This window comes from Mesoplodon densirostris, chromosome 11 (genome assembly GCF_025265405.1).
Source record: "Mesoplodon densirostris isolate mMesDen1 chromosome 11, mMesDen1 primary haplotype, whole genome shotgun sequence".
Taxonomy (NCBI): domain Eukaryota; kingdom Metazoa; phylum Chordata; class Mammalia; order Artiodactyla; family Ziphiidae; genus Mesoplodon; species Mesoplodon densirostris.
In genome coordinates, this window is record NC_082671.1 from 66,518,798 (window position 1) to 66,542,526 (window position 23,729).

General features: G+C 53.9%; 1 protein-coding gene across 3 annotated transcripts in view; it reads left to right on the forward strand.

Moving 5' to 3' along the window:
* Positions 1–23,212, forward strand: part of PACSIN2 (protein kinase C and casein kinase substrate in neurons 2) — a 139,283-nt gene extending 116,071 nt beyond the window's left edge. For 2 of the 3 annotated variants that reach the window (XM_060111971.1, XM_060111972.1), the window contains exons 3-11: positions 286–442; positions 2,470–2,705; positions 4,861–5,016; positions 8,885–9,060; positions 11,112–11,232; positions 14,492–14,613; positions 16,626–16,748; positions 17,191–17,387; positions 21,423–23,212. In XM_060111971.1, coding sequence (XP_059967954.1) covers positions 286–442; positions 2,470–2,705; positions 4,861–5,016; positions 8,885–9,060; positions 11,112–11,232; positions 14,492–14,613; positions 16,626–16,748; positions 17,191–17,387; positions 21,423–21,535 — 1,401 coding nt within the window. In that variant the 3' untranslated portion in view covers positions 21,536–23,212. The remainder of the gene's footprint in view (positions 1–285; positions 443–2,469; positions 2,706–4,860; positions 5,017–8,884; positions 9,061–11,111; positions 11,233–14,491; positions 14,614–16,625; positions 16,749–17,190; positions 17,388–21,422) is intronic. The other variant, XM_060111973.1, reaches the window with a different exon arrangement.
* The last annotated feature ends 517 nt before the right edge of the window (positions 23,213–23,729 follow it).

Genomic DNA, 23,729 nt, shown 5'->3' on the forward strand with positions numbered 1-23,729 from the left:
TGCCCTCAGCCCCTCGCTTCCCTCCATCAGAGCCCTTCCCACTCTGGCCTGTCTCCTTCCCTGACCCACGGGTCAGAGCATGGACGCCGGCCGCATGAACATTGAGAAGCTCCGAATCACTGTTTTGCGTGTTTCTGCTAGTGATAAAAACGGGGAGCTGGTCATGTAGCAACGCAGGGTGCCTTTGAAACAGGAGGGGGGCATGAGCACCCAAGAGCCGGGCTGGCGTGGAAGCCGTTTCTGCAGCTGCGGCCCCAGGCCTCACAGCGTGGCTCTGTTTCCTAGGTCGGGAACTACAAGCGGACCGTGAAGCGGATCGAGGATGGCCACCGCCTGTGCAGCGACCTCATGAACTGCCTGCACGAGCGGGCGCGCATCGAGAAGGCGTATGCGCAGCAGCTCACCGAGTGGGCCCGGCGCTGGAGGCAGCTTGTGGACAAGGGTAGGGAAGCCACCACACAGGACGTCTCAGCCCCAGGCACCCAGGGCATCTCAGCCCCAGGCGCCCAGGGCAAATCGTGGACCCTTTCTGAGCCAATTTCCTCTCTTGGAAGATCGGGGCAGGAGTTTGTATAACAGTTTCGGGGGGCTGTGATTCATCACCCAGCAGCATAGCCTGCATGAGCTTTCCTCCCCTTTCCTGGGGACACAGGCCTCCTGTCCTCGAACAGCATCCAGGACTCCTGTGGCAGTCCTTGTCGTCCAGAGGACGTGCTGCACTTGCCGAGTTAACAAAGAACAGCTCCTTCAGGGCCCAGACTTGAGTAGGCTCCTATCCAGTCAAAGGCCTTGCTGCTCAGCACCATGGTTTCTGACACTCAGGCTGTTTATTTGTAAGCTTGGCCAAGTAGTAAGTCAGATAAGACTAGATGGTGACATCTGGCAGGCTTTCTAATATTGAATTTTAACAGGAATAACTACAGGTGTCGTATGATGCAGGTTTTGCCTCCCCTCCCTCCCCAGCAAAAACTCAGAAGATTTTAGAGCTTAGTGACAATGCTGCTGTGGATATGGATTGTGCTCAGAATGTACTTCCCAGCAGTAGAGGGGGAGCTCGATTGATTATAGGATTTCCTGGGACAGAAGTGGGTTAGCGGGGGTTTCTCAGGGTATGTTTTGGGGCAAACTCTTCTACCATGACTGACTGTCCTCAGGGGAGCCGACCATTGGAAACCAGGCTAGGGCGAGGGGCCCCCAGGCGACTTCAGTTGGGTCTAGACCAGCTGCCCATGTTTCACCTGTTGCCAAAACGGGTTTTCTGTGGAGCTTAGCACAGTGCCATGGTACAGAGTGGGTGCCAGGGAGTGGGGTAGCCATGCTTGGGTGAGGAGTGACTAGGGATGAGCCAGCTCCTTCAGGAAACGATAACTGTTGTTATTTTATTTCCACCTGCCTGAATCCCCTCTCTCAGGATCCAGCTGTCAGCGCCGTCCATTCTGTTTATTCAGAACCTGAGGTTCCTAAAGCACTCCTGCCCGCTCACTTTATGGATCCTGCCACAAGACCTAGGCAGGACAGGGAGCTGTTCGTCGTGTAGACACGAGGGATTAGAGGTTCAGAGGGGCTCATGTTCTATGTTTATTCATGCACGCACGCGCACACACACACACACTTACCCACCCGCACACACTCACCCACACACCATGCGTCTCTGTGTCATTACCCGGCTCCAACAGTCATTGACCCCCGGGGGCGCCTTGAGGGCAGGCTCTCGGTCTTCCCATTTCCGTCCTCAGCTTCTGTTATAGCCCGTCTCTCCCTCCATCACCTCACGCCACACCCTCAACAAAATGACGGGCCACATTAGGAGTTTTCTTCCTGAGAACAGTGAGTGGGGTGACCCAGGCAACCCCACACTGCTATCTAGAGAATTCTGTCTGGGCCAGAGTAGATTCCTGTCTCCTCCTCTCCTTCCCCAGGACAGGGCTTCCATTCTGCTGAGGAGACAGTCCTTCATTCAACAAACAGTTCCCAGGGTCCTGCTCTGCATGGAATGAATGGGCCTTGGGAGAACGTGTGGTCCAGTGGAGGGGGAACCAGGGGCCAGCAGGAGCCCGCGTGGGTGGGCTGAGAGTAGCCTGGCAGAGAGGTCAGCTCATTCCAGAAGGCCCTCCTTCTCTAGCCAGCCTTAAGCAAATCAAAACTTCCAAGATGAGGAAACTTGAGTTTTTCAAGAGCTCAGTGACTTTACAGAAAGGAAATGTGTGTAATCCCCCAGTTTCCCTAACAAAAGAACAGATCCAGCTTCAGTTCCTTATTCTTTTCTTCATCCCAGGAACTGAAAAAGGAACGCACTGAGAGAAAAATATCTGAAACAACCAAAAGGAAACCTCCCAGCCGGGCAGCCAGCCTGCCGGCCTAAAACCCCATCCCAACAGCTGAGGGAGTTTAGCAGAGGAAATCCCCATCCCCAGGGCCTGCCTGGGCCCTGCAGTGCCCACTAACCCACCAGCTTCTCTCCTGTGCCAGGACCTCAGTACGGGACGGTGGAGAAGGCCTGGGTGGCCGTCATGTCCGAGGCAGAGAAGGTGAGCGAGCTGCACCTGGAGGTGAAGGCCTCGCTGATGAATGAGGACTTCGAGAAGATCAAGAACTGGCAGAAGGAGGCCTTTCACAAGCAAATGATGGGAGGCTTTAAGGAGACCAAAGAAGCCGAAGATGGCTTTCGGAAAGCACAGAAGCCCTGGGCCAAGAAGCTGAAAGAGGTGCATCCCTCCTGCAGGCCCCTGCCTGGCCCCCCGCAGCCTGCTTCTCACTGGCCAGGCCTCCCACCTGCAGCGCCCCCTCCTGCACTCCCAGGGGTTCCTGCCTCAGCTTTAGGCACAGAATGCTGCAGCTGGTAGACAAAGGCCCACACTCAGGCCCGAAGCCTGTGGTGCCTAACGTTTACCCATGTTCAAGACGCTGAGTGCTTTATGTGCCTCCTTTACATAATCCGTATCAACCCATTTCCCAGTCTTGGAAACAGGATGAGAACCACACACAGGGCGTAGAGCTCAAAACCCAAACTGTCTCTCTCTCTTTTTTTTTTTCCCCCCAATAACTCCATGTCATGAACCTTCTGGTCTATCAAGAATATTAAATCGGTGCAAACTATTACATTTAGAATGGATAAACACCAAGGTCCTACTGTATAGCAGAGGGAACTATATCCAATCTCCTGGGGTAAACCAGAATGGATAAGAATATTAAAAAAATAACGTGTATCTGTGTAAAACTGAGTCACTTTGCTGTACAGCAGAGATTGGAGCAACATTGTAAATCAACTATACTTAAAAAAAAAGTTAAAAATTAAATCCACAGTTGCCAAAGGTTATCTGAGGTTAAACTATTGGAGAATAGTGCTTCTTAAATTTAAGCAGCTTGCTAAAACCCAGATTCCCAGGCCCCACCTCCAGATATAATGATTCAGTAGGTCCGAAGTAGGGCCTATGGGACTTCCCTGGTGGTGCAGTGGTTAGGACTCAGTGCTTACATTGACGAGGACCTGGTCGGGGAACTAAGATCCCGCATGCCACGTGGCACCGCCGAAAAAAAAAAAAAGAAGCGGGGCCTATTAATGCTCAGTTCTAATAATCTCCCAAGTGATGCCACGCCCACTGGTCTAAGGACTACGTTTTGAATAGCACAGTTTTAGAAGACCTGTTGGTAGCACTCAGGAGCTAGTAATTAATATCCTAGATGGAAAACCCTAGCTCTTAACCACCAACAATGCCTCCCACAACCCTGGGAAATTGTCTATTACAGAGACTTAAAAGTCCATCTGGACTAGTAAAAAGGATAATTTTAATTGTTCTTTCTCTTGTCTGGGTTTTTCTCTCAAATTTGCAATGATGCTGATATTCATTTTTGTAAAAGTAGCAAATGGAAACCATTGAGTCTCACCCAGCCTTGGCTTGCTGGAGGCTGTCATACCTACCCCCCAGCCTTCAGCACATGAGGACCTGCAGCCTGGTCTGCCCAGGCTCAGGGTGGACCTGCCACTTTCTTCCAACCCTACTCCTGCCACTGGCTTTTCTCAGGAGCTGCACCGCCTTCCTCCTTCTCAGAATCACCCGGAACAGACCTCCGTCTTCAGGTTGTAACAACAGGCTTTCCTTCTCTGCTCTGTGCCTTGGCTTTTGCCACGTCTCCTTTCTCTTCTCGTCTCTGGTCCCATTTGTAATGACACTATCTCCCTCATGAGGCAGTGGTTACAAACTCATCTTTCTTCTCTAGAATGAAATCTGTGACTTTGGCTCAAGTAAGAAGTGTCTATTAAATTACATATATACACACACATCCACACACATCCATATCTATATATACACATGTGTGCGTGTGGAATGTGCCCATAACCCTGCCTCCCAGCATTACACTCTTCTTGCATTAGGTTTCCAGCTGCCTGCCAGCTCTTGCCTCAGATCCACACCTCCGTCACATTCTTGCTCCATGTCAAGTGCGTGGTTTTCTCTAACCATTCCATGTACCGCTCTACCAGCCCAGACCCACCCAGTGCACCTGCCTCTCCTCCCTGCTTTATTCTCCTCCTTGGCATTTGCCACCTTCTAATTTACTCTGTACTTGCACTGTTTCTTGGGGTTGCCTCTCCCAGCTAGACGGTAAGCTCCATGAGAGCCCAGGTTCTTTGACTGGCACTGTGCCTCTACTGCCTACATGTTTCCTGACAGCAAAGCAGGCGCTCCGTCAATAGTTGGTGAATGAACTCCTCTGTTGTACTTGTTGTAATTATACTGAACATACAGCTTTGTACCTGCTCTCTCCTCTCTTGAGAGCGCAAGCACTTCCGACAGTCTGTGTAACCTCTAGCGAGGATTTTGAACTTTAAACGTGGTGTTCAGGAGCTCATTCTCCCTGTAGGTAGAAGCAGCAAAGAAAGCCTACCACGCAGCGTGCAAAGAGGAGAAGCTGGCAATATCACGAGAAACCAACAGCAAAGCAGATCCATCCCTCAACCCTGAACAGCTTAAGAAATTGCAAGACAAAGTAGAAAAATGCAAGCAAGATGTTCTTAAGGTAAACTGTGGACTTCTCTTTACATATTGAGAGCATACGCCTCACCCGTTCACGTATCTGGCACGCAGCGTACCTTTGTCGCTGCTTGGTCGGATGCTCGGACAGACGGCTGCATCAATGAAACACATTCCTGCCCTCAAGGTCTCGCCTTACCTTGCCACAGCCATTAGTGCCCACCTCAGGACCGGGGCAGACCCAAGTTCTGGGCAGGCAGGGGCAATGGGTGACTCCTGTGCACGGGGTTCAGGGCAGTGGGGCAGCGGGAGGGAAGAGCTCGTGCAGGACACGAGTTGTGGATGCCAGCAGCGGGGAGCTGACGGGTGCACTGGTTCGGAGGGCTATGAGGACCAGACGGCCGCCAGGTGGCCTTGCAACGCAGGCCAAGTAAGGCTCTTGGGGCGTTGTGGCAGGGAGCCACCGGGAGAAGGTTCGAGAGCCTGGGAGGGGAGGGCTGATGTGAGCAAGGCTCTGGGCCTGTGCCCTTGGCTCCCAGCTTGGCCCCCAGCCCCACCCTCCTCCTTTGCTCTGTTCTAAGGGCTGGGCGGCCGGAGGCTGCCCCTGTCAAGGGCCTGCCCTGCTACGCAGTGTTCACGGAAGAGAGTCCCAGCCTGGATTTGGAGAAAGAGGTGACGTTAGGAGGTACACTTCAGGAATAGGTCGTGGCCCCGAAAGGGGAAGCAGGAGTCCCGAGCTGATGTGTTACTACCTGCCCACCTTTTCGGGCCTCGGATGAGCATCACTGAGCCCCAGGGAATTAGGCGGTGTCATCTCTGTTTTGTGACGTAGGAAACGGAGGAACCTCGGAGAGGTGCAGTCAGTTGCCACCCAGTGATGTGAGCCTGGGAGAGCCTGTGCCCTCTCCAGTGCTCCTCACTGCTGTGTCCTCGCCTAGCAAGGAGGGTGGGAGACGGGGGTTCATTGCTCAGAGCGCGTGTCAGAATCCCTCGGGGAGAATCCCTCCACCCCCGCGCCTGTCTCTAAGACTGGGCCTGAGCCAGGAACCTGGGTTTGTGGAGCAGCCTGGGGGCCTCCTCCATGGGATCAGGTGAGGAACCTGGGACCACCTGCTGAATGTGGGGGGCACCTGGACTCAAGAAACACAGGCTGGGGGGACTCTAGGAGCTGCCTTCATCAGGTACACAGGGAATTGGGTGCCCAGGAAAGTGCCTAGAGGAGAGATGAGGCATCTCCATACCCAGGTGTGTGTGTGTGAAAGAGAGATGCATGCCTTTCGTGTTTTACAACCACCCAGAACAGACTCCACCAAATTGATACACTGGCAAAACAAACCCAGGGCCTGAGGTCAGACGTAAGGCACATGTCAGGATGACCAGGGCACTTTGTAGAGGGTTCCCTCCCTGCCTCTGTGGTCTGGCCAGTGACCTTGGGGCACGATGGTCCTTGTAGGCTGAGAGCTGGCCTGGAGAGGAGGGCAACTCACTACCACTGCCCTTCTTAGCAGTTTCTAAAAACCAACACTAACTGGCTTCACATGTCCTTCTGTGTTTCTTATTGGCCAGGCAGTGACTGCATCTTGCAGCATCCATCAGAAAGGAACCTCTCACGTTCTGTGCTAAGCATTACAGTCCACGTGAGGGTGAGGGTTGCCTCTCATTTCACTCCGTGAATATTTATTGGGAACTTTCTCTGTGCTAGCAGTTCCCCAAATGGCGATGACCGATGACCGTGCTCTCTACCTGGCCTGTGCTGGGACAGGGCTGCTCGTGAGCACAGGCCAGGTGAAGCCCCCCCCCCCCAACCAGGGGTCCAGGGAGGTTACCGAATGGTGAAGGATCCCAAGAAGTGGTTGCTCTGTGTCACTCTGATGGCACCACTGGTGTTTGAACCCACAGCTGCTTGTCTCTGGGCCTCTGAGCTCAAGCTGCTGCGAGGGGCCTCGCACATATGAGCATGGGCAGTTGATGATGATGAATAACCAGAGCAGCTGTGGAGCCATGCTCCTGCTGGGGATGCCCAAACTCTGGCAGGGATGACCTTTTTCTGGGGTCATAGAGGACCCAAGCCCAGCCAAGGCAGGAGGCTTAGAAGAGAACAAGGAACCAAAGATAGCAGGCGAGGGGTGAGGGGCAGAAGTGGGGACTCCGGGGGTGGGCAGGCCTGCTCTCTGGAGGTTGGGGAAGGCTTCAAGAAGAGGGTCTCTTTGGAGCATAAAGGGGAGTCTTCCAGGGCATGAGTCAGAGAAAGTCGTCTGGGAGAGGAGCAGGGGAGGTGGCGAGTAGACTTGGATCCCAAATGGGGGCAGAGAAGCTACTCTAGAGGTGGCAGGGGCTGGGCCCTGAGGCCAGGGCTTGGTCTTAAAAGCACGGGGTCCTGCAAAAGCTCAGGGAGGGTTCATTGCTTCCTCAGAAGGTCCCACGCTGTCGTCAGGAACAGAAAAGCAAAGTTCCTAGGTGGCCAGCCCATCCATCTGTGATCAGCCCTCATTTTTCAGGGTCTTGATAGTGGAAAAGGCTTGTGTTAAATGAGCGGCCCCAGCCCTGCCATCCCTAACTTTACCCTCGGAGGCTGCCATCACTTTGATGGTCCCAGCAACTGTCAAAACCATGTCGGGGTGGGGGGACGTCCCTGGTGGTCCAGTGACTAAGACTCTGCACTCCCAATACAGGGGGCCCAGGTTTAATCCCTGGTCAGCGAACTAGATCCCACAGGCCGCAACTAAAAAGATCCCGCATGCCACAGCTAAGATCCATGGGCCGCAATTAAGACCCGGTGCGGCCAAATAAATAAATAAATATTAAAAACAAAAAACAAACAAAAAAAACATGTGGGGTGCAGGGAAGACTGCATGGGTTTACTGACCCCGGGCACATCCCTGTGAGGTAAACGTGCTAACTTTAGCCATGGCTCTTAGGCTAAAAACATGACACTCTGTCCCCAAGCACCCTTGAGAATAGGACATACCTATATTCATATTTTCTTTCTGGTAAAACCCCTTCTTGAGGACAGTCTGGGGAGGAACAGCTGTGTTGGGGATGTCTTGGGCTGGAGGAAACGGGACTAGGACTCTTTTGAATGCCTTGGTGCCACTCAGTGTCCTTGTCTGTCACCTCATATGAGTATCAGGGTACTGTGAAGTAGAAGTACTCCGTTTTCTGAGAAGGAAAGCGAGGCTCCCAGAAGACGAGCGGCACAGGCTTTGGCCACGGGTCTGTCTGGCGCTCGGAGCCCTGTGATCTTGCCTTTAAGGTAACTGTCGAGCCACTTCTGCTGTGGGCAAGATCCGAGGCTCAGCCCTTCCCCGTGGGAGAGAGGACACGGGCGAGTGACGTGGGGCTCGAGGCCACGCACACTGGGCTCCAAGTGACCGCCTCTTCCCCAGTGGCTACCTGTTTGGGTCTTACTCCAGCTGAGAGCCCTGGCAGATGCCGGGAGTGTGATTTGCATTTCAGAAGTGGAGGGGCTGGGACTTGAACTTGGAACTCTGTCAGACTCTGGAGCTTGTGCTCTTTGGGTTTTGGAATCTGGGGCGGCTGGGGGACGGAGCAGCTTTCCCCAAGGGCTACATTGGTGGTGGGGAGAGCATCCAAGATGAGCCTGGGGGGCCTGGCGTGTGGAGTGCGGAGGGCTGTTTCACAACCAGATTGGGTGGGTGCCCCTCAGGAGCAGAGGTGGGGCTTGAGTCCTCTGGGTAGGAGCTTGCGGGGCAAAGGAAATAGATCGGGTGCTTCTTGGATGCAGGGTTGCCTGAGGAGTAGTCTAGATGCTGATGGATTCAGAAGTGGTGGAGGGGGACAAGGGCTGGGTGATGGACAGGGTGGTGCAGAGGCAGGCTCCCTCGCTCTTGGTCAGAGGGAAGAGGGCTGAGTGGAAGTTAGTCTTCAACTCGTGTGCCTGGACTTTCTTGTAGACCAAAGAGAAGTACGAGAAGTCCCTAAAGGAGCTGGGCCAGGGCACACCGCAGTACATGGAGGGCATGGAGCAGGTGTTTGAGCAGTGCCAGCAGTTTGAGGAGAAGCGCCTGCGCTTCTTCCGGGAAGTTCTGCTGGAGGTTCAGAAGCACCTAGACCTGTCGAACGTGGCCAGGTAAGTGTCCCTTAGCTGAAAAGCACATCCCAGGGAAGTCAGCGGAAAGTTTCTTGGAATACAGATCAGTTGCTGCTCTCCAGCCTTGGGGTGGCAGTGCTTGTCAGAAGGTCTTAAGTTCCCCTGCCCAGGGAGGGCCCTTTGGCCAAGACTGCCTGTGGCCATGCAGTGTCCTACTGCCTGGGACAGCTGCTCGCTGGCCTGAGTCGGATGGCCGCCTGCCACTCTCTGCCAGCTCTGGGTGCAGTCCTCTGCGTCTGGGCAGGAAGGGAGGGCCGCGGCTCAGACCCGCCACAGTTGCACGTTTGAAATCAACTCGGGAGCAAGTCGAGCAGTTCCGAGGCTGGCACACCCTGCCCCTGGGATGGCCTTTCTTTGAGGACCTTTACGAGGTCCTTTCAATCCAGAGCAGCTGGCTGCCAGCTTGTTCCTTGACTTCCAGTGGTTATGAGCCTTGGGCAGCACAGACCCTCAGAAACTCAGTTCTGAATGGAGACGTGGAGGCTGTGATATTCCTTCCATACTTTCCTTGTCTTTGGTCCCATGACACCTTCGTCAGGGCAGAGGCCTGTGCTAACCCTGGACCTAGACTTCTGTCATCCACATAGCAGAGCCATTTAGAAATGACTCACAAGTTAAAGCTTGTCGTGAGTAGGAAATTCCTTTTGTCTCCTTCTATAGGAAAAACACCAAAAGCAACGATTATTGATTGTTCAGCTCCTCTGCCAACAACTAATGGATCCTTATGAGTGTCTATGAAGGAGGGGCATTATTCCCCATCTTGCTGATGAGGGAGCAGGCTGGCGTGGTTAAGGGACTTGCCCAAGGCTGCACCGCCGGCTGGGGCAGGGCTGGGGCTGCCAGGCTCTTCTGCGGGTGGAGTAACTTCCATCGTGCGAGGACTTGTCCTCGGTTGATGTGCCTTGCTTCCCTTAGTCCTCCAAGCCACCCTGGGGAGGAGATGGTGTAGTAGTGTTCTAGGGCTGCCATAATGAAATACCAAAACCTGGGCAGCCTAGAACAACAGAATTTTCTTCTCTTGCGCTTCTGAAATCAAGGTGTCAGCAGGGCCTCACTCCCTCTGACGGCTCTGCTGTAGGGGAGGACTCTTCCTTGCCTCTTCCAGCTTTTGGTGTTTGGGGTCAATCCTTGGCCTTCCTTGACTTGTAGATGAGACGCATCACTCCAGTCACATGGCCGTCTTCTGTGTCTTCACATTGTCTTCCCTCTGTCTCTGTACCCAAATTTCCCCCTTTTTATAAAAACGTGGTTTTTTAATTTACAGATTACCTCTGTAAAGATCCTATTTCCCAATAAGGGCCCATTCCGTGGTACTGGGGCCTAGGACTCCACCACTATCTTTTTTGGAAGACACAGTTCACCCCATAACAGGTGACATTATGCACACTCAGTAGAGGAAGACACTGAGGCCAGGCCCAGAGAGGGTAACTGACTTGCTAGCCATACAGACGAGAAGTGAAAACACCAGGACCCGCAGCAGTCATACTCCTATCTGACATGGTCAGCTTCCTAGGGAGGCAAGCTGCTCTGAGCGCTCAAGCAGAAGCAGGAGTCCCCGCAGGTGGCTCATGGGGTCTGCAGCCACCACAGCACTGGCCAGTCTTCGTTTACTGTTTTTGCACAGCTGAGTGTAAACCTTCCTGCTTTTTTGAAGGGATGAGGGGGAGCTTTCTGACACTGGATTCTGGACCTGGTTAAATGGGACCACACAGATTGGTGGCCCGTGTGGCCCAGATGCCAGCACCTTTTGTATTCTCTGACACACAGCAAAGCCAGGTTGTTGCCACCTGGTTTGATTTGTCAGAAGCTGAAGCTGTGGCTTCCATGCCGTGGTTGTTGTTTGTCCCATTCTGTGTGCATCACGGCCAGATGACCGTCCAGCTGAGCCAGGGCAGGGGTCTGATCTGCCCTGTGAAGTCGACTCTCGTGCGGCTGCAGACCATGGCGCCAGCTCTAGGCAGGCCCTGGGCGAGGCTGAGGGCTGGCCTTCCCTTCCTTCAAAAAGAGTCACGCTTCTGTCTCTGATTTAGCTACAAAAACATTTACCGAGACCTGGAGCAGAGCATCAAAGCTGCCGATGCAGTGGAGGACCTGAGGTGGTTCAGAGCCAACCACGGGCCAGGCATGTCCATGAACTGGCCACAGTTTGAGGTAAGAGGAGGCTCTGCCTGTGACCTGTTGGCCTGGGAGGGGCCTAGGCCCACAGGGTCCAGTCATACACCATTCTTTCTCCATCCAACTCAGAGCTGGCCTGTGCCCTGTTTATGTGGCAGCCTTTACACATGGCAACCCTAGAAACCAAGTGGTTGTTTAATGTTCTGGGGGGCTTCAGGATTACCAAAGGGCCTTCTGAATCCCTGGTGAAGATGCAATTATGTTCTTTGTAATTGAGAACTTTGATGGTCACTTGTTGACCATCTGGCATTCCCTTCGTGGTGAGTCCCAGGAGTTGCAGGAGTTACAGTTCCCTGCTCAACCCTGCGGGATGGCCAGGGAAGGAGTGGCCACAGTGCATTCCAGGCCTGGTGGGCCAAGAGCACCAGCTCAGCAGCCTCTGGTCCAGGACAAGAGGGGAGCATGGTCTCAGTATGTACCTGTTCTTACCCTTCACATGAGGGCTTTTCCTTATCTTCTTATATAAATTCAACCAACTTTGGTGTAGGATTAACTTTCTTCTTTTCCCATTTTCATGGGTCCAAGCTGTCCAGTATCTTTACATGCAAAATTCAAGGGCCTGGGGATCTCAAGATTCTTCCAGCCCTAGAATTGGGTCCCCAGGCCCCACCTGGCCTCCTGCTGATAGCAGCGAAGGCAGTGGCCACAAATCCCACCACCCTGTTCTCTGAGGGAAAGGATTCTCCCCACCTCGTGGCAAAGCAGGGGCTGGGAAGGGCCCCACAGGGCCATGGCTGCTGCCTCCCCTGGAGAGGATGCTGGAGGCAGCCCCCTCTGCCTTGGACTCCAACCACCTGGCCCCACTGACTCGGTAGTGGCTGGAGCCCAGGCTGCACTCAGATCCTGCCTCAGCACTTACTAGCTGTGGGATGCTGAGCAAGTCATCTGCCCTTTTTGTGACTCAGTTTTCCCATGTGTAAAACGGGGATGACAACAGCCCCGATCTTCTTGGTGGCTGGAGGTTCAGTGACCTGGTCCATACTGGGTATTGCCCCTGGGCCCACCACACAGAAGCTTGTTTGGCCCCGACCCAGCCTATAGTTTTTTCAGTCCACATCCCTGTGCCTCTGGTTTCTGGAGTTTCTCAAGAAAGCTTCTCCAGATGACAGTGTGGGTCCCTGCAGCTGAGCATTCCCCCTGCACTGCCTTTAGGACACTGGCTCCCAACAGGGACCAAGAGCAGAGGCCCGGGGCCTTCCCAGGTGGAAGTGGACCTAGAGGAGACAGCACAGCCGGGCTTCTCCTTCCCCTGGTGATGGCACATGGGCAAGAAGCAAGTTGGTGATGGGACTTGTGCACTCACCTGGATTCTCCTCTGCGGGGAGTGTTTGCTGCTCTCAGGAGAGGCTCAGGAAACCCTCTGTGACATGTACCCCCTCCAACCCCCAGATCCCTTAGGGTTGGTCATCCCTACCCAGAGAACAGAATGGTCTGGAAAGGAAGACTTGACAGGCAGTCTTGCTGGGGTAGGTGTCCTGGCCAGAGCCCATGGTGGCCCTTCTCTCTGTGGGTCCCACAGGCCGGGAACCCATGCCTGCATGTGGTGCATGCTTGCAGCTCTTACAGGATCATGCTTCCTTCCTCTAATGAAATTATTTGTTTTCATTTTTCATGCCACAAGGATGAAGTAAGTTCCTATTTTATGGCTAACTTATTGAATTCCAAACCTCTTGCAGTGTGTGTTCAGCCCAGGTGGGTCTGTGTGTGGCATTCGCAGCCTGCTTCTGACAGCGTGTGCTGGTTAAAGAACCGTGGCCACAGTGTAGCCCAGGCTGTTTTGTTGTCCAAGTTAATAGCGGACCCTTCCCTTCAGAGTTGGCCTGGTGTTGATCACATCGGCCCTTGGAAGCCACCCCATCAGGACGGATTTATATTTCAAAAGGTCCTGTTTGCAGGGCAGAAATAGAGACACAGACGTAGAGAACAAACATATGGACACCAAGGGGGGGAAAGTGGGGTGCGGGGGGGGGTGGGATGAATTGGGAGATTGCGATTGACATATATACACTAATATGTATAAAATGGATGACTAATAAGAACCTGCTGTGTAAAAAATAAATAAAATTCAAAAAAAAATTTTTTTTAAAGGTCACTATGGGGATTCTGAGTTCCAGCTGAGTTCTCAGTCAGCTTATTTCAGTTAAGAAAATAATTAACAAATAAATAGGTGACCTAAGTTTGATATTGAGGGCCCAGGTCTGCCACCAGCTCTGCGTGGGCAAGTCACTTTTCTTTCTGGGCGTTGGTTTCCTCATCTGACAAATTGCCAGGTTAGACTTGAATGTTTCTACTGTGGCTTCTAGCCTTGAAATTCCATAACTACACATGAGCAAAGCTCATGGCTCAAAGCAAAGCTCAAAGTCATCCCAAATATTAATTCAGATAAAGTTGTTTGATAATGGGTGGAAATGGGGCAGGGAGAAGAGTTCATTAAATGTGTACACACACATGCTTTTCTCCCAGTGTTTTCAGTGCAGTTGATAAAAGCCTGTTCACATGCTGGAAAAATAGTGAACCTCTGGGGAGATAAACACTGCTTTGCTTTGTTAGCTAGCCCCCAGCACACTGCTCGGATGGGGGAGGACGTTCCTGGGCAGGGAAGGGCACTGCTCCTTGGAGACTTGAGTGGCCGGGTTGCCCCTGCAGTGATGCGGGAGCTCCCCTGGGCCCCTGATTTTGTTTGCACCCAGGGCCCATTTCCCACACTGAAGACTTGCTCAGGCCCCCACACCCAGCTCTCTTGCCCTGCTGACAGTTCAGGGCACGGATGGGAGAGTCTTCAGCACTGAATGCCAAGCCCCTCGCAGGGTGGGCTCTGTCTCCTTTGAAAGTGCAAGGAAACCTGGCAAGGCCTCTGTCTGCTGCTGCAGGCCTGAGGGTCCGGAAGCTGAGTGCCACAGGGACAGGGGTAGGACAGGGAGGCTCCCTGGGACTGGAATGCAGGATCCCTGAGTGTCGGCTCCAGTCTTCTTATCATCCATCCGTCCCTGCAGGCTGGGCCTGGTGCTGACCTCCAGGCCCCCTGAGGAGTCCATACTTTGCACAGTGAGGAAGGGTCAGTGGTGGGTGTCCTGAGCCCGGGGTCTGCTGGGAAACAAGGGAGAGCAGAGGCAGCAAGGCTAGACGCCACTAACCGTGCGGGGCAGGCCACTGGCTCACTGGCCGGTGTTTTAGACTGATGTGGCCTCAAACAAATGAACTTCCTGATTTCTCTCCCTCGGTGCCCGTTGCTCAGGACTGGTCTGCAGACCTGAATCGAACTCTCAGCCGGAGAGAGAAGAAGAAGACTGCTGATGGTGTGACCCTGACAGGCATCAACCAGACTGGCGACCAGGCTCTGCAGAACAAGCCCAGCAGGTGGGCACTGGGGCAGCCTCAATCCCTGGAAAGGTCCCCTTGGTCCTCTGCACGGGCTGGGACGCCCCCACCTGGGACACCAGGAGACTCCCTGATGGGGCCTCGCAGGGAACCCCAGGGCCATCTTTCCAGACACTCCCTGTTTGCCTGCGCTCTGCAAGATCCAGAGGGGGAGCCTTTGCCACAAACGTGCTTTGGGCCCCAAATGAGGGGAAGAACTGATGTTAGGTGCTGGTCATTATGTGTCCCCAGTGGTGCACACGGGCAGGTGGAGGTCACTGCCAGTGGGGCCCTTCAGGAGGGTTCAGGTGTCCTGGCCAGGTTTGTACTTACTTCCCCGTGCCATATGCAGGTGCCTGATTTGGGGGTGGGGCGTTGTCAAGTGCCCCCTTTTTCAAATTACCTCTTTGCTGAGAGCACTGGTTATTTCTGACCTCATTGTTTGCTAAAACTGAGTCTGGATCCAAGAGGTGGCACTGAGGTTCTTTAGAACCTCCTGGAAAGCGTGTGCCAGATGAGGCCACGGAGTTCCCAGCAGATAAATATTGCTGTCCTCTGCAGAGCTGAGGCTGCCCTGCAGGCCCCGGGCCCAGAGGCCTCCACGGCATGCTGGGTGATAACACACCTCGGGCTCGTGGCTTCCTAGGAAGGGTCAGCGCAGGTTCCACAGGCCTTTCTGTAGCCCTGGGCACTGAAGCCCCCGCCCAGGCTCCCTGGGCTGACATGGCCACTTGTCATTCAGCTGCTGTGCCACCGTCTGGGCTGGTGGGCCTAATTAAGTGACTATAGCAGTGAGCACCGTGCCAGGGGTCAGGCCAGCACCTGTGTGACTAGGGACGGGGTGGGGTGGCCTAGGCTGGCCAGGGCTGCTGCACAAATTCAGCTGCCCAGCACCAACCCCCTCTCAGGTCAGCTGGAGAAAGGTGCCGAGGAGGGAGGAGGGCCTGGTGGTCTCAGACATGTGGCCCGGATGTAGGCAGCAGGCAGGCGTAGGCCCAGTGCCTCTTGCCTGGCCTGAAACCAGTGAGGCAGTTGCCGGCCACTTGGGGTCACTCTGGTGGCATTTGAAGCTTTTCCTTGCCTACCCTCCCCTGCTCTGACTGAGCCATCCCCCCAGCACTTTGTGGGCCTGCTCCGTGCCGCCCTGGCTTGGGAGGTGGTGCTGGCCTGGGGAGCCGTGCCCTGCAGCTCAGTGGTGCGGTCCCTCAGCTCAGAGCTCTACAGTGGGGTACCTGGGCTCTCGGGGGCCTGTCTTATCTCTACCGTCTTGTTCTACACTTAGTACCTGTAGTCAGTGCATTTCATCACCTGGCTGTCAGCACTCAGGCCAGGCTGGGGTCAAATTTCTCTCTGGTCCCCTCTAGGCCTGGCACACAGTAGGCAGCTGATACAGTTATGCAGATGGATTTTCCCTCTCTGGAGCACAAAAGGGGTCCTTTCTTCCCAGAAAGGGCTATTCAGTGGGCTTTGGTTCCGATTTTGGAAGTTGCAGACCCAGAAGAACCAGGGCGGAGGCTGTCGGGCCCTTTTGTAGTCAGAAGGAGAGGGTACGCTGCGCTGTGGGGTCTGGAGAGCTCCGGAGCCTCCTTCCTGCTCTCGGCAGGGCTCTGAGCCTCCCCAGGCTGAGCCCCACAGGCTGTCGGCTGCCAGCTCTCAGCAGAGAGCCAGGTGGGGCAGACTATGGAGAGAACCCCTGAGCCCAGAAGCACTTTGCTCCACCGACAGCCTGTGCCCACCTCAGGGCTCCTGTTCAGGATAGACTGTGTTCAGACACAAGGAGGGCAAAGGGAGACCATGTTCTCTCTTAGACACTTAAGGCGCAATTAACAGCCAAAGCGTTGCCAAGTGTTTTGCTAAAACAGGCTTTCTGCACAAACAACATATTCCTCCTATTTGACGGGGAGCTGATTTGTCCCTTCAAACCCTGGCCCTGTGATCCTGCAGCTGGGAGCACCCGGGACCGTGGGGGCCGCCGAGTTGGGGTCCCCTGAAAGCTCTCTCTCTCCCCGTAGCGACCTTAGTGTCCCGAGCAACCCCGCACGGTCAGCGCAGTCACTGTCCAGCTACAACCCCTTCGAGGACGAGGACGACACGGGGAGCACCGTCAGTGAGAAGGAGGACATTAAGGCCAAAAAGTTGGTGAACAACTGTTTCCCTCTGGTTTCCACCTTGCTCCCTTTGTCTCTCCTCTCTGTCCAGGGTCTCACCCCCTCGGCACTCAAAGCAATGCATGAGGCCTGCAGGAGGTGGCCCGGCTGCCAGCTGGTGGACGGTCTCTGGCTTCTCGATCCCTTAGGGAGGGAGGCACCAGTTAACGAGCTGTGGTTGCTTTTTCTCTGCCCTCTGTTCACCCATGTCAAGGTCCCGGCACACCAGCACAGGAAGATGGGCATGCTGGGCGGCCCCGCAGGGAGCCTGCCCACGCAGGGCTGCTGAGGGGGCTGTGATCCTGCAGAAGGGGTCCCAGTCCAGCCCCAGGGCTCCCTCGGCCACCCGGGCGGGGACCAAGGCTCCAGGCAGGGCCTCAGGCCTCGGCCAACCCCGTGCTCAGGGCCCCTGGTCAACCCTTTCTTGCAGTGTGAGCAGCTACGAGAAGACCCAGAGCTACCCCACGGACTGGTCAGATGATGAGTCTAACAACCCGTTCTCCTCCACGGACGCCAACGGGGACCCAAATCCATTTGACGAGGACACACCCTCGGGGACGGAAGTGCGGGTCCGGGCCCTTTACGACTACGAAGGGCAGGAGCACGATGAGCTGAGCTTCAAGGCTGGTAGGTGGCCCTCCCGGCTGGCATCTGGGGCGAGTGCTTCCAGCCTGCTGGGGAAGGTTGTTGTCTTTTAAGTCTGCTAAAATTCCTGCTAGTTTCATTTGTGTGTTCTCCAATCCACCCCCCATTTTAAAAGTAGCAGATGGGGCTTCCCTGGTGGCTCAGTGGTTAAGAATCCGCCTGCCAATGCAGGGGACAAGGGTTCAAGCCCTGGTCCGGGAAGATCCCACATGTTATGGAGCAACTAAGCCCATGTGCCACAACTACGGAAGCCCGCTTGCCTAGAGCCCATGCTCTGCAACAAGAGAAGCCACCTCAATGAGAAGCCCACACACCGCAATGAAGAGTAGCCCCCGCTCTCCACAACTAGAGAAAGCACACACGCAGCAAGGAAGACCCAACGCAGCCAAAAATAAATAATTAAAATAGATAAATTTAAAAAAAAAAAGTAGCAGATGCTCAACACCAAAGCTTAGAAGACAACGAGGTGCCCATGTGCCTTTGCCCAACATGCTGCCCCAGTAGGGCTAAGGCCTGTGCACAGGAGAGGCTGATTGCCAGGCCCCCTGGAAGCAGCTGCCCTACGGGTCCCCAAGGGAAGCCTTTCTCCAGAGGCCCACAGCTGGCAGAGGAGCCCAGACTCCAGAATAGCAGGCAGCGTGTCCGTGGGCCCGCAGAGCCTCATCTTGGGGCAGTGCTTTTCACACTCTTCCTGCAGCCATGCTGTGTGCACACCTACCACCAACACAACTTTGCTGCCAGTAGCTGAAACCCCGGTTTTATAGAACAGTCTGGATCCTGATTGAGCTCTGTGTGTGGAGATTTTCTATCCTGTCTTTTTTTTTTTAATGCTGGTTGTAGTTCACCAAATGGGTTGTAACCCTCCATTTGAAGAGCACTATCTTAGAGCCTGTCCAGAGGCGCTTGATCGGCCTGGTGCCAAGTGGGCCCAAAGGGAGCCAAGTTCCTTCCTTCTGCCTTGCCCCTCCTCAGAGCCAGCCCAGATTCAGCATCCATCCCTCCAGGGCAGGGGCTGTGCTGGGCCCTGACTCAACCATCACAGGCTGAAGTGTGCCCTCCATGCTCCATCTCTGGGACAGACCCTCACTTCTGACCCCACCCCACCCCAGCTGGGGCTGTGTCCGGAAGCCCTCCTCTCCGCACTCAGCAGGCCAGCCAGCTCTCCCCAGACACTCAACCCCAGGGTTGGTCATTGGGTGCCTCTGGCTGGTTGTAGAAAGTTCTTTTCTTTTTTAAAAAATTTATTTATTTAATTAATTTATTTTTGGCTGCGCTGGGTCTTCATTGCTGTGCACAGGCTTTCTCTAGTTTTGGCGAGCGGGGGCTACTCTTCATTGTGGTGCACAGGTTTCTCATTGCGGTGGCTTCTCTTGTTGTGGAGCACGGGTTCTAGGCGCGTGGGCTTCAGTAGTTGTGGCACGTGGGCTCAGTAGTTGTGGCTTGCGGGCTTAGTTGCTCCACGGCATGTGGGATCTTCCCAGACCAGGGCTCGAATCCATGTCCCCTGCATTGGCAGGCGGATTCTTAACCACTGCACCACCAGGGAAGCCCTGGATGTAGAAAGTTCTTACGTGTCTTTTTTTTTTTTTTCCGGTACGCGGGCCTCTCACTGTTGTGGCCTCTCCCGTTGCAGAGCACAGGCTCTGGGCGCACAGGCTCAGCGGCCATGGCTCACGGGCCTAGCCGCTCCGCAGCATGTGGGATCTTCCCAGACCGGGGCACGAACCTGTGTCCCCTGCATCAGCAGGCAGACTCTCAACCACGGCGCCACCAGGGAAGCCCCTCTTACGTGTCTTTAAACACCTTTGTTGAGTTTTCTTTTCTTTTTTTTTTGGTGGCGGCGTTGGGGCGTGCCTTGAAGCTTGCGGGATCTTAGTTCCCTGATCAGGGATCGAACCGGCACCCCCTGTAGTGGAAGGGTAGAGTCCCAACCCCTTGACTGCCAGGGAATTACGTCGAGTTTTCTGACATCTTTGGTTGGGGTTGTTTCCCCCCTGCTTTGTTTGTTGATTGATGGATTTTTCATTTCTCATTCTTTCTAAATCTTTTTTTTTCTCGTTTGGCCCCGCTGTACAGCTTGTGGGATCTTAGTTCCCTGACCAGGGATTGAACCTGATCCCCGGCAGTGAAAGCACCAAATCCTAACCACTGGACTGCCAGGGAATTCCCTCTAAATTTTACCTATTGGATTAGTCAGCAGTTTTATAGATTTAAAATGTTTCCTTCTGTTCCCAGTGAATTACCAAAAGCAAACTGAAATGAATGTTTCTAGTCACCGGTTTACATTTTCACAACTTGGAAGGTTCCTATTAGTTTCGTCTGTTTTCTGTGTTATTTTTCTTTTCCCCGACATGACATTAGTTCCCGGCCCATACTGCCTCCTCTGTCTTCAGCACGCTCTGGCCGCTCTCCACTTCCCTGGGCCTTGGGAGCCTGTGGAGTCTTCACTTGGGGCACTTTTCACCACGTGACAGCATCATAGAGCTGGTGCCCCGTTGGCTCCGGGCAGCCTCGCTCATCAGGGCCTGATGGGAGAAACACCAGTCGTCAGTGTCGGCCCTGCCAGGGGCCCACGGGGGCACCTGGGGGTGGGCGAAGATGAGGTTTACCGCTCAGCACGCTACACCTTGGCCCCCTGCATTCGCTCCTGATGTTGCCAAGCCAGACGTGCACGAGCACGGGTGCTGACAGCAGCAGGTCGGGTGCACAGCGGGCAGAAGAACCATCGCTCATGGGAGTAACGGCAGCCCCCGTTTACCGAGTGCTCGCTACGTGGACCCAGGGCCCTTTTGTGTTTTAACGCTTAGTCCTCACAGCGCCCCCCCCACCCCTTCCCCCGGTCCACAGGTGAGGAAACTAGGCCCCAGGGGCGGGGCCTTGGCCAGGTCTCCCAGCAGCCCAGGTATTGGACCCCCAGGCATCTGGATCAGTATGGCTGCTACACAAAATAAGGAGTCAGGGAGATGTTGCTAAACAAGGCTTAATTGCCTGAGGGAAAAAAATGCAACTGAGCCTGAAAAATGGACCAAAATGCCAACAAGAAATACAAAGCTGCAAACTGAACAATAAGGACAGGCCTCAGCTGGCCTGTCTGCTGCCAGTTCCCACAGCCATCTCTGCAGGGTGGTCACCAGCCAGAGCTCCTTCCTGTCCCCTGGTCTGGACTGCTCTGTCTGTCCTGAATAGGAAAATGCCAGGCCTGGACCTCCCTCCACCTCAGCCCTGACCACACCTTTGGTCCTTGTCACTTGGCCTATCTCCTTGAGGGACCAGGGCTCCATCTATCCCTCTCTCATGTCTGTATCTCCTTCACCACCCAGGGCCTTGGTGTGATGTAGAGGTTCCTTCATGCTTGAACAAACAAAAGATAAATCAAACTGCACTAACACAGAGCCATGGGGAGATTCCAGAACCGTGCCAACACTCTCAGTGTGGGGAGGGGTTGATTTCCTTAAGTCAGAGGACAAATGTTCTGAGCTAGGTGCTGGGGATAGAATAATGGGTCCCCAGCCCTCCCACAGCCTGCAGTCTAGACACATTAAATGAAGGCACCAAGACCATGACAACAAGTGCTGGAGGAGATACAAGAAGATCAGGCGGGCCAGGGCCCAAGGGAAGGAAGGATGGCGGTACAGGGCTGTGAGGGGGGTGGCACGGACCCTGTGAAAGGATTCCTCTGACCTGGCCTGGGACAGTCAGGGAGGCAGAAGTCCTGCGGCATTTAATTCTGCAGTCTCTGTGGGAGCCCCACTGGCAACTGAGAACGGCTTGCTTTAGGATCACTGTGTGAAAGACCGGGACCTTTAGATCTCTCAGAGGCCCCCATAGCTAAACACGAAACCTCAGATGCAACTTGATAGAGAAAGAGCCAGGCTCTCGGGCCACGTTGCCCCCAGGAGAATGCCTGCCCTTCCCACCCAAGTGAGGGACCCTCTCTGGGCCCAGGGTGGGGGCTAAAACATGAGGGTGATTCTCTGACCCTGTGGTCACCAAGACTGCTTCCTTTTTGTCTTGCAGGGGATGAGCTGACCAAGATAGAGGATGAGGATGAGCAGGGCTGGTGCAAGGGACGCTTGGACAACGGACAGGTTGGCCTGTACCCAGCGAATTACGTCGAGGCGATCCAGTGATGGGCTGGTGGGCTGGCTGGCGGAGGGGTGGAGGTGGAGGTCCCAGGAGCTCTGTTAGCCATTGGCCCTGGCCTCTGGTGCCTCCAGCCAGCTGTGTGGGCATCCACTCCTTTTCCTGCAAAAGATGATGGTTCCATTGCTCTTGGCTTCATGGTGTCTCTTGAAGGCAGACAAGCTGGTCATTTTACCTGGGACTCGGCACCCTTTCCACAGTGCAAATGGAGAGATCTGAGCACAGGAAGATGCAGTACAACAGAAATCGCCGGGACCCTCCCCTGCCCCCGCTCTCCCACTCGCTGTGTGTTGGCTTATCATGGATCTGTATATTCTTGACCTTGTCTTTCCTCCTCTCCTCCAATTCCATGGTCATGGTGGGTTCCACTGATTCCGGTTCCACTGATTACTTTCTCTGATGAGTCCCATCACCTGCAACTTAGATGAACAAACTTACATGCCATTTTCTGAGGGAGGACTTTGAGGTTTTTAATTTAAAGGCTGTGTACAGTTACTTTTTTATATACATGTTCTTCCATTCATTTATACTTAAATTATGGCATAGATGGATGTACACCAGTCTTAAGGAAATATCTCTATTTCCATGTCGTACTGTTAATCAACCATGCCACCGCCTGGGGCAAGCTGCGAGAGCCCGTAGCTCATTTGGACAGACAATGTTTGAGACAAGAGATTGCAGTAGAAAGATGGGAACACATGGTTGGATTCCTGTCGTGAACGCTGTCCACATTTGGGGCATCCAAATGTGAGTTTCGCAAATAACCTTATGTAGTACCCTCTAAGTCACCATATTTAAAAGCTATTTTCACTCTGTGCTTAAAACTTCACTCATGCAAATTAACAATTTTATCAGTGATTTGAAAGGTTAAAAAATAAGACTAACTTTTCAAGGGAATGCATCTACAGTTAAGATGCTTTATATTAGACTGTCATGTCTTGGTGTATATCTGTATATATTATTTGATATTCAGAGAATCTAAAGAGCTCGTCTACTGTGTTAATGAGATTTAACAGCTTTTGACAGTGGGTTTAATTTGTAAACTGCTTTTAGACCGTGGCATTTGGGCACAGGCCTGGCTGGTCAGCTGAGACCCTCCGGGCTCGGGCCCTGGGCCTCTCTGAAGTGGAGCCTGCTGTAGGGAAGTCTGTCCTCACTGGCTAGCTGTGGGTCCAACTTCTAACTAGCCTTAGTCCTTTCTGTAGCAGAACACTGTACAAACCTCCCGTGTCTTTCCAGCAGTTGCAGATTTCACTGTCATCTGTATTCCTCCTGAGCAAACAAAAGCTGGCTCTCACCCTGCTAGCAGGAGGGTCTCTTCTCAGCATCCTTAGTCATCAGGGAGCAGGCGTGCTGGGGCAGGAAGCTACACTGTAATCATGGGGCAGGGGAGGGAGGGATAACCTTTATTTTGTGTAACTCAGACATTGGAGAAATGGCTGCTGCCATCACAAGCTATGCATTTTATTCAGTGTTTCCAGTGAGCTTGATGTCTTGCTTGGAAAATGGATGTGTGTCTGTCTGTCATGAACACTTACCAGCAGAAATCCTCATTCCTTTGCTACAGATGTACCAAAAATTGTCACGTCTTTTCAGTTTAGGTGTTTCTTTAAACGCATAGTATTTTAGAAAAAAAAATCAATAAACAGTTGCTCTCGTGAGTATGACAGTCTCTGTGCTGTGTGTGTGCCTCACGCTCTCATCAGCTGGTGGACATGTCTTCACTGGCATTTATGCACCAGCTCTGGAGCCAGGCAAGATCCCAGGTACAAGACCACTGCCCAGGGGGCCGTGTCCCTGTCCCACTGCCCCTGCCAAGCTAGAGGTTGGGGAGTTGAGGCACCGGAGCCCCTTGCAGTTCTTCTCTCCCCCAAACCTGCCGCTGTGTGGCCTAGGCTTCCCCAGTGTGGGCAGCAGGCTGGCGCCTCCCTACCCACTCCCCAAGGCCCAAATAGCAGGACCAGACCAGAGACCACTCATCACCCAAGCTTCCTTGAACGTATTTCCTGAGCACCCGCTGTGCACTGAGCCCTCTCTACTTATCTGCAAAGAACATGCCCATCTCCAAACACGCTGTGAGTGAGATGAGTCTCCCCGTTTCCATTTTACAGAGAAAGAAGCAGAGGCTCCAAGAGCCAGACTCACCCAAGGAGTCCCCGCTGGTCTGTGGCACCAAGTAAA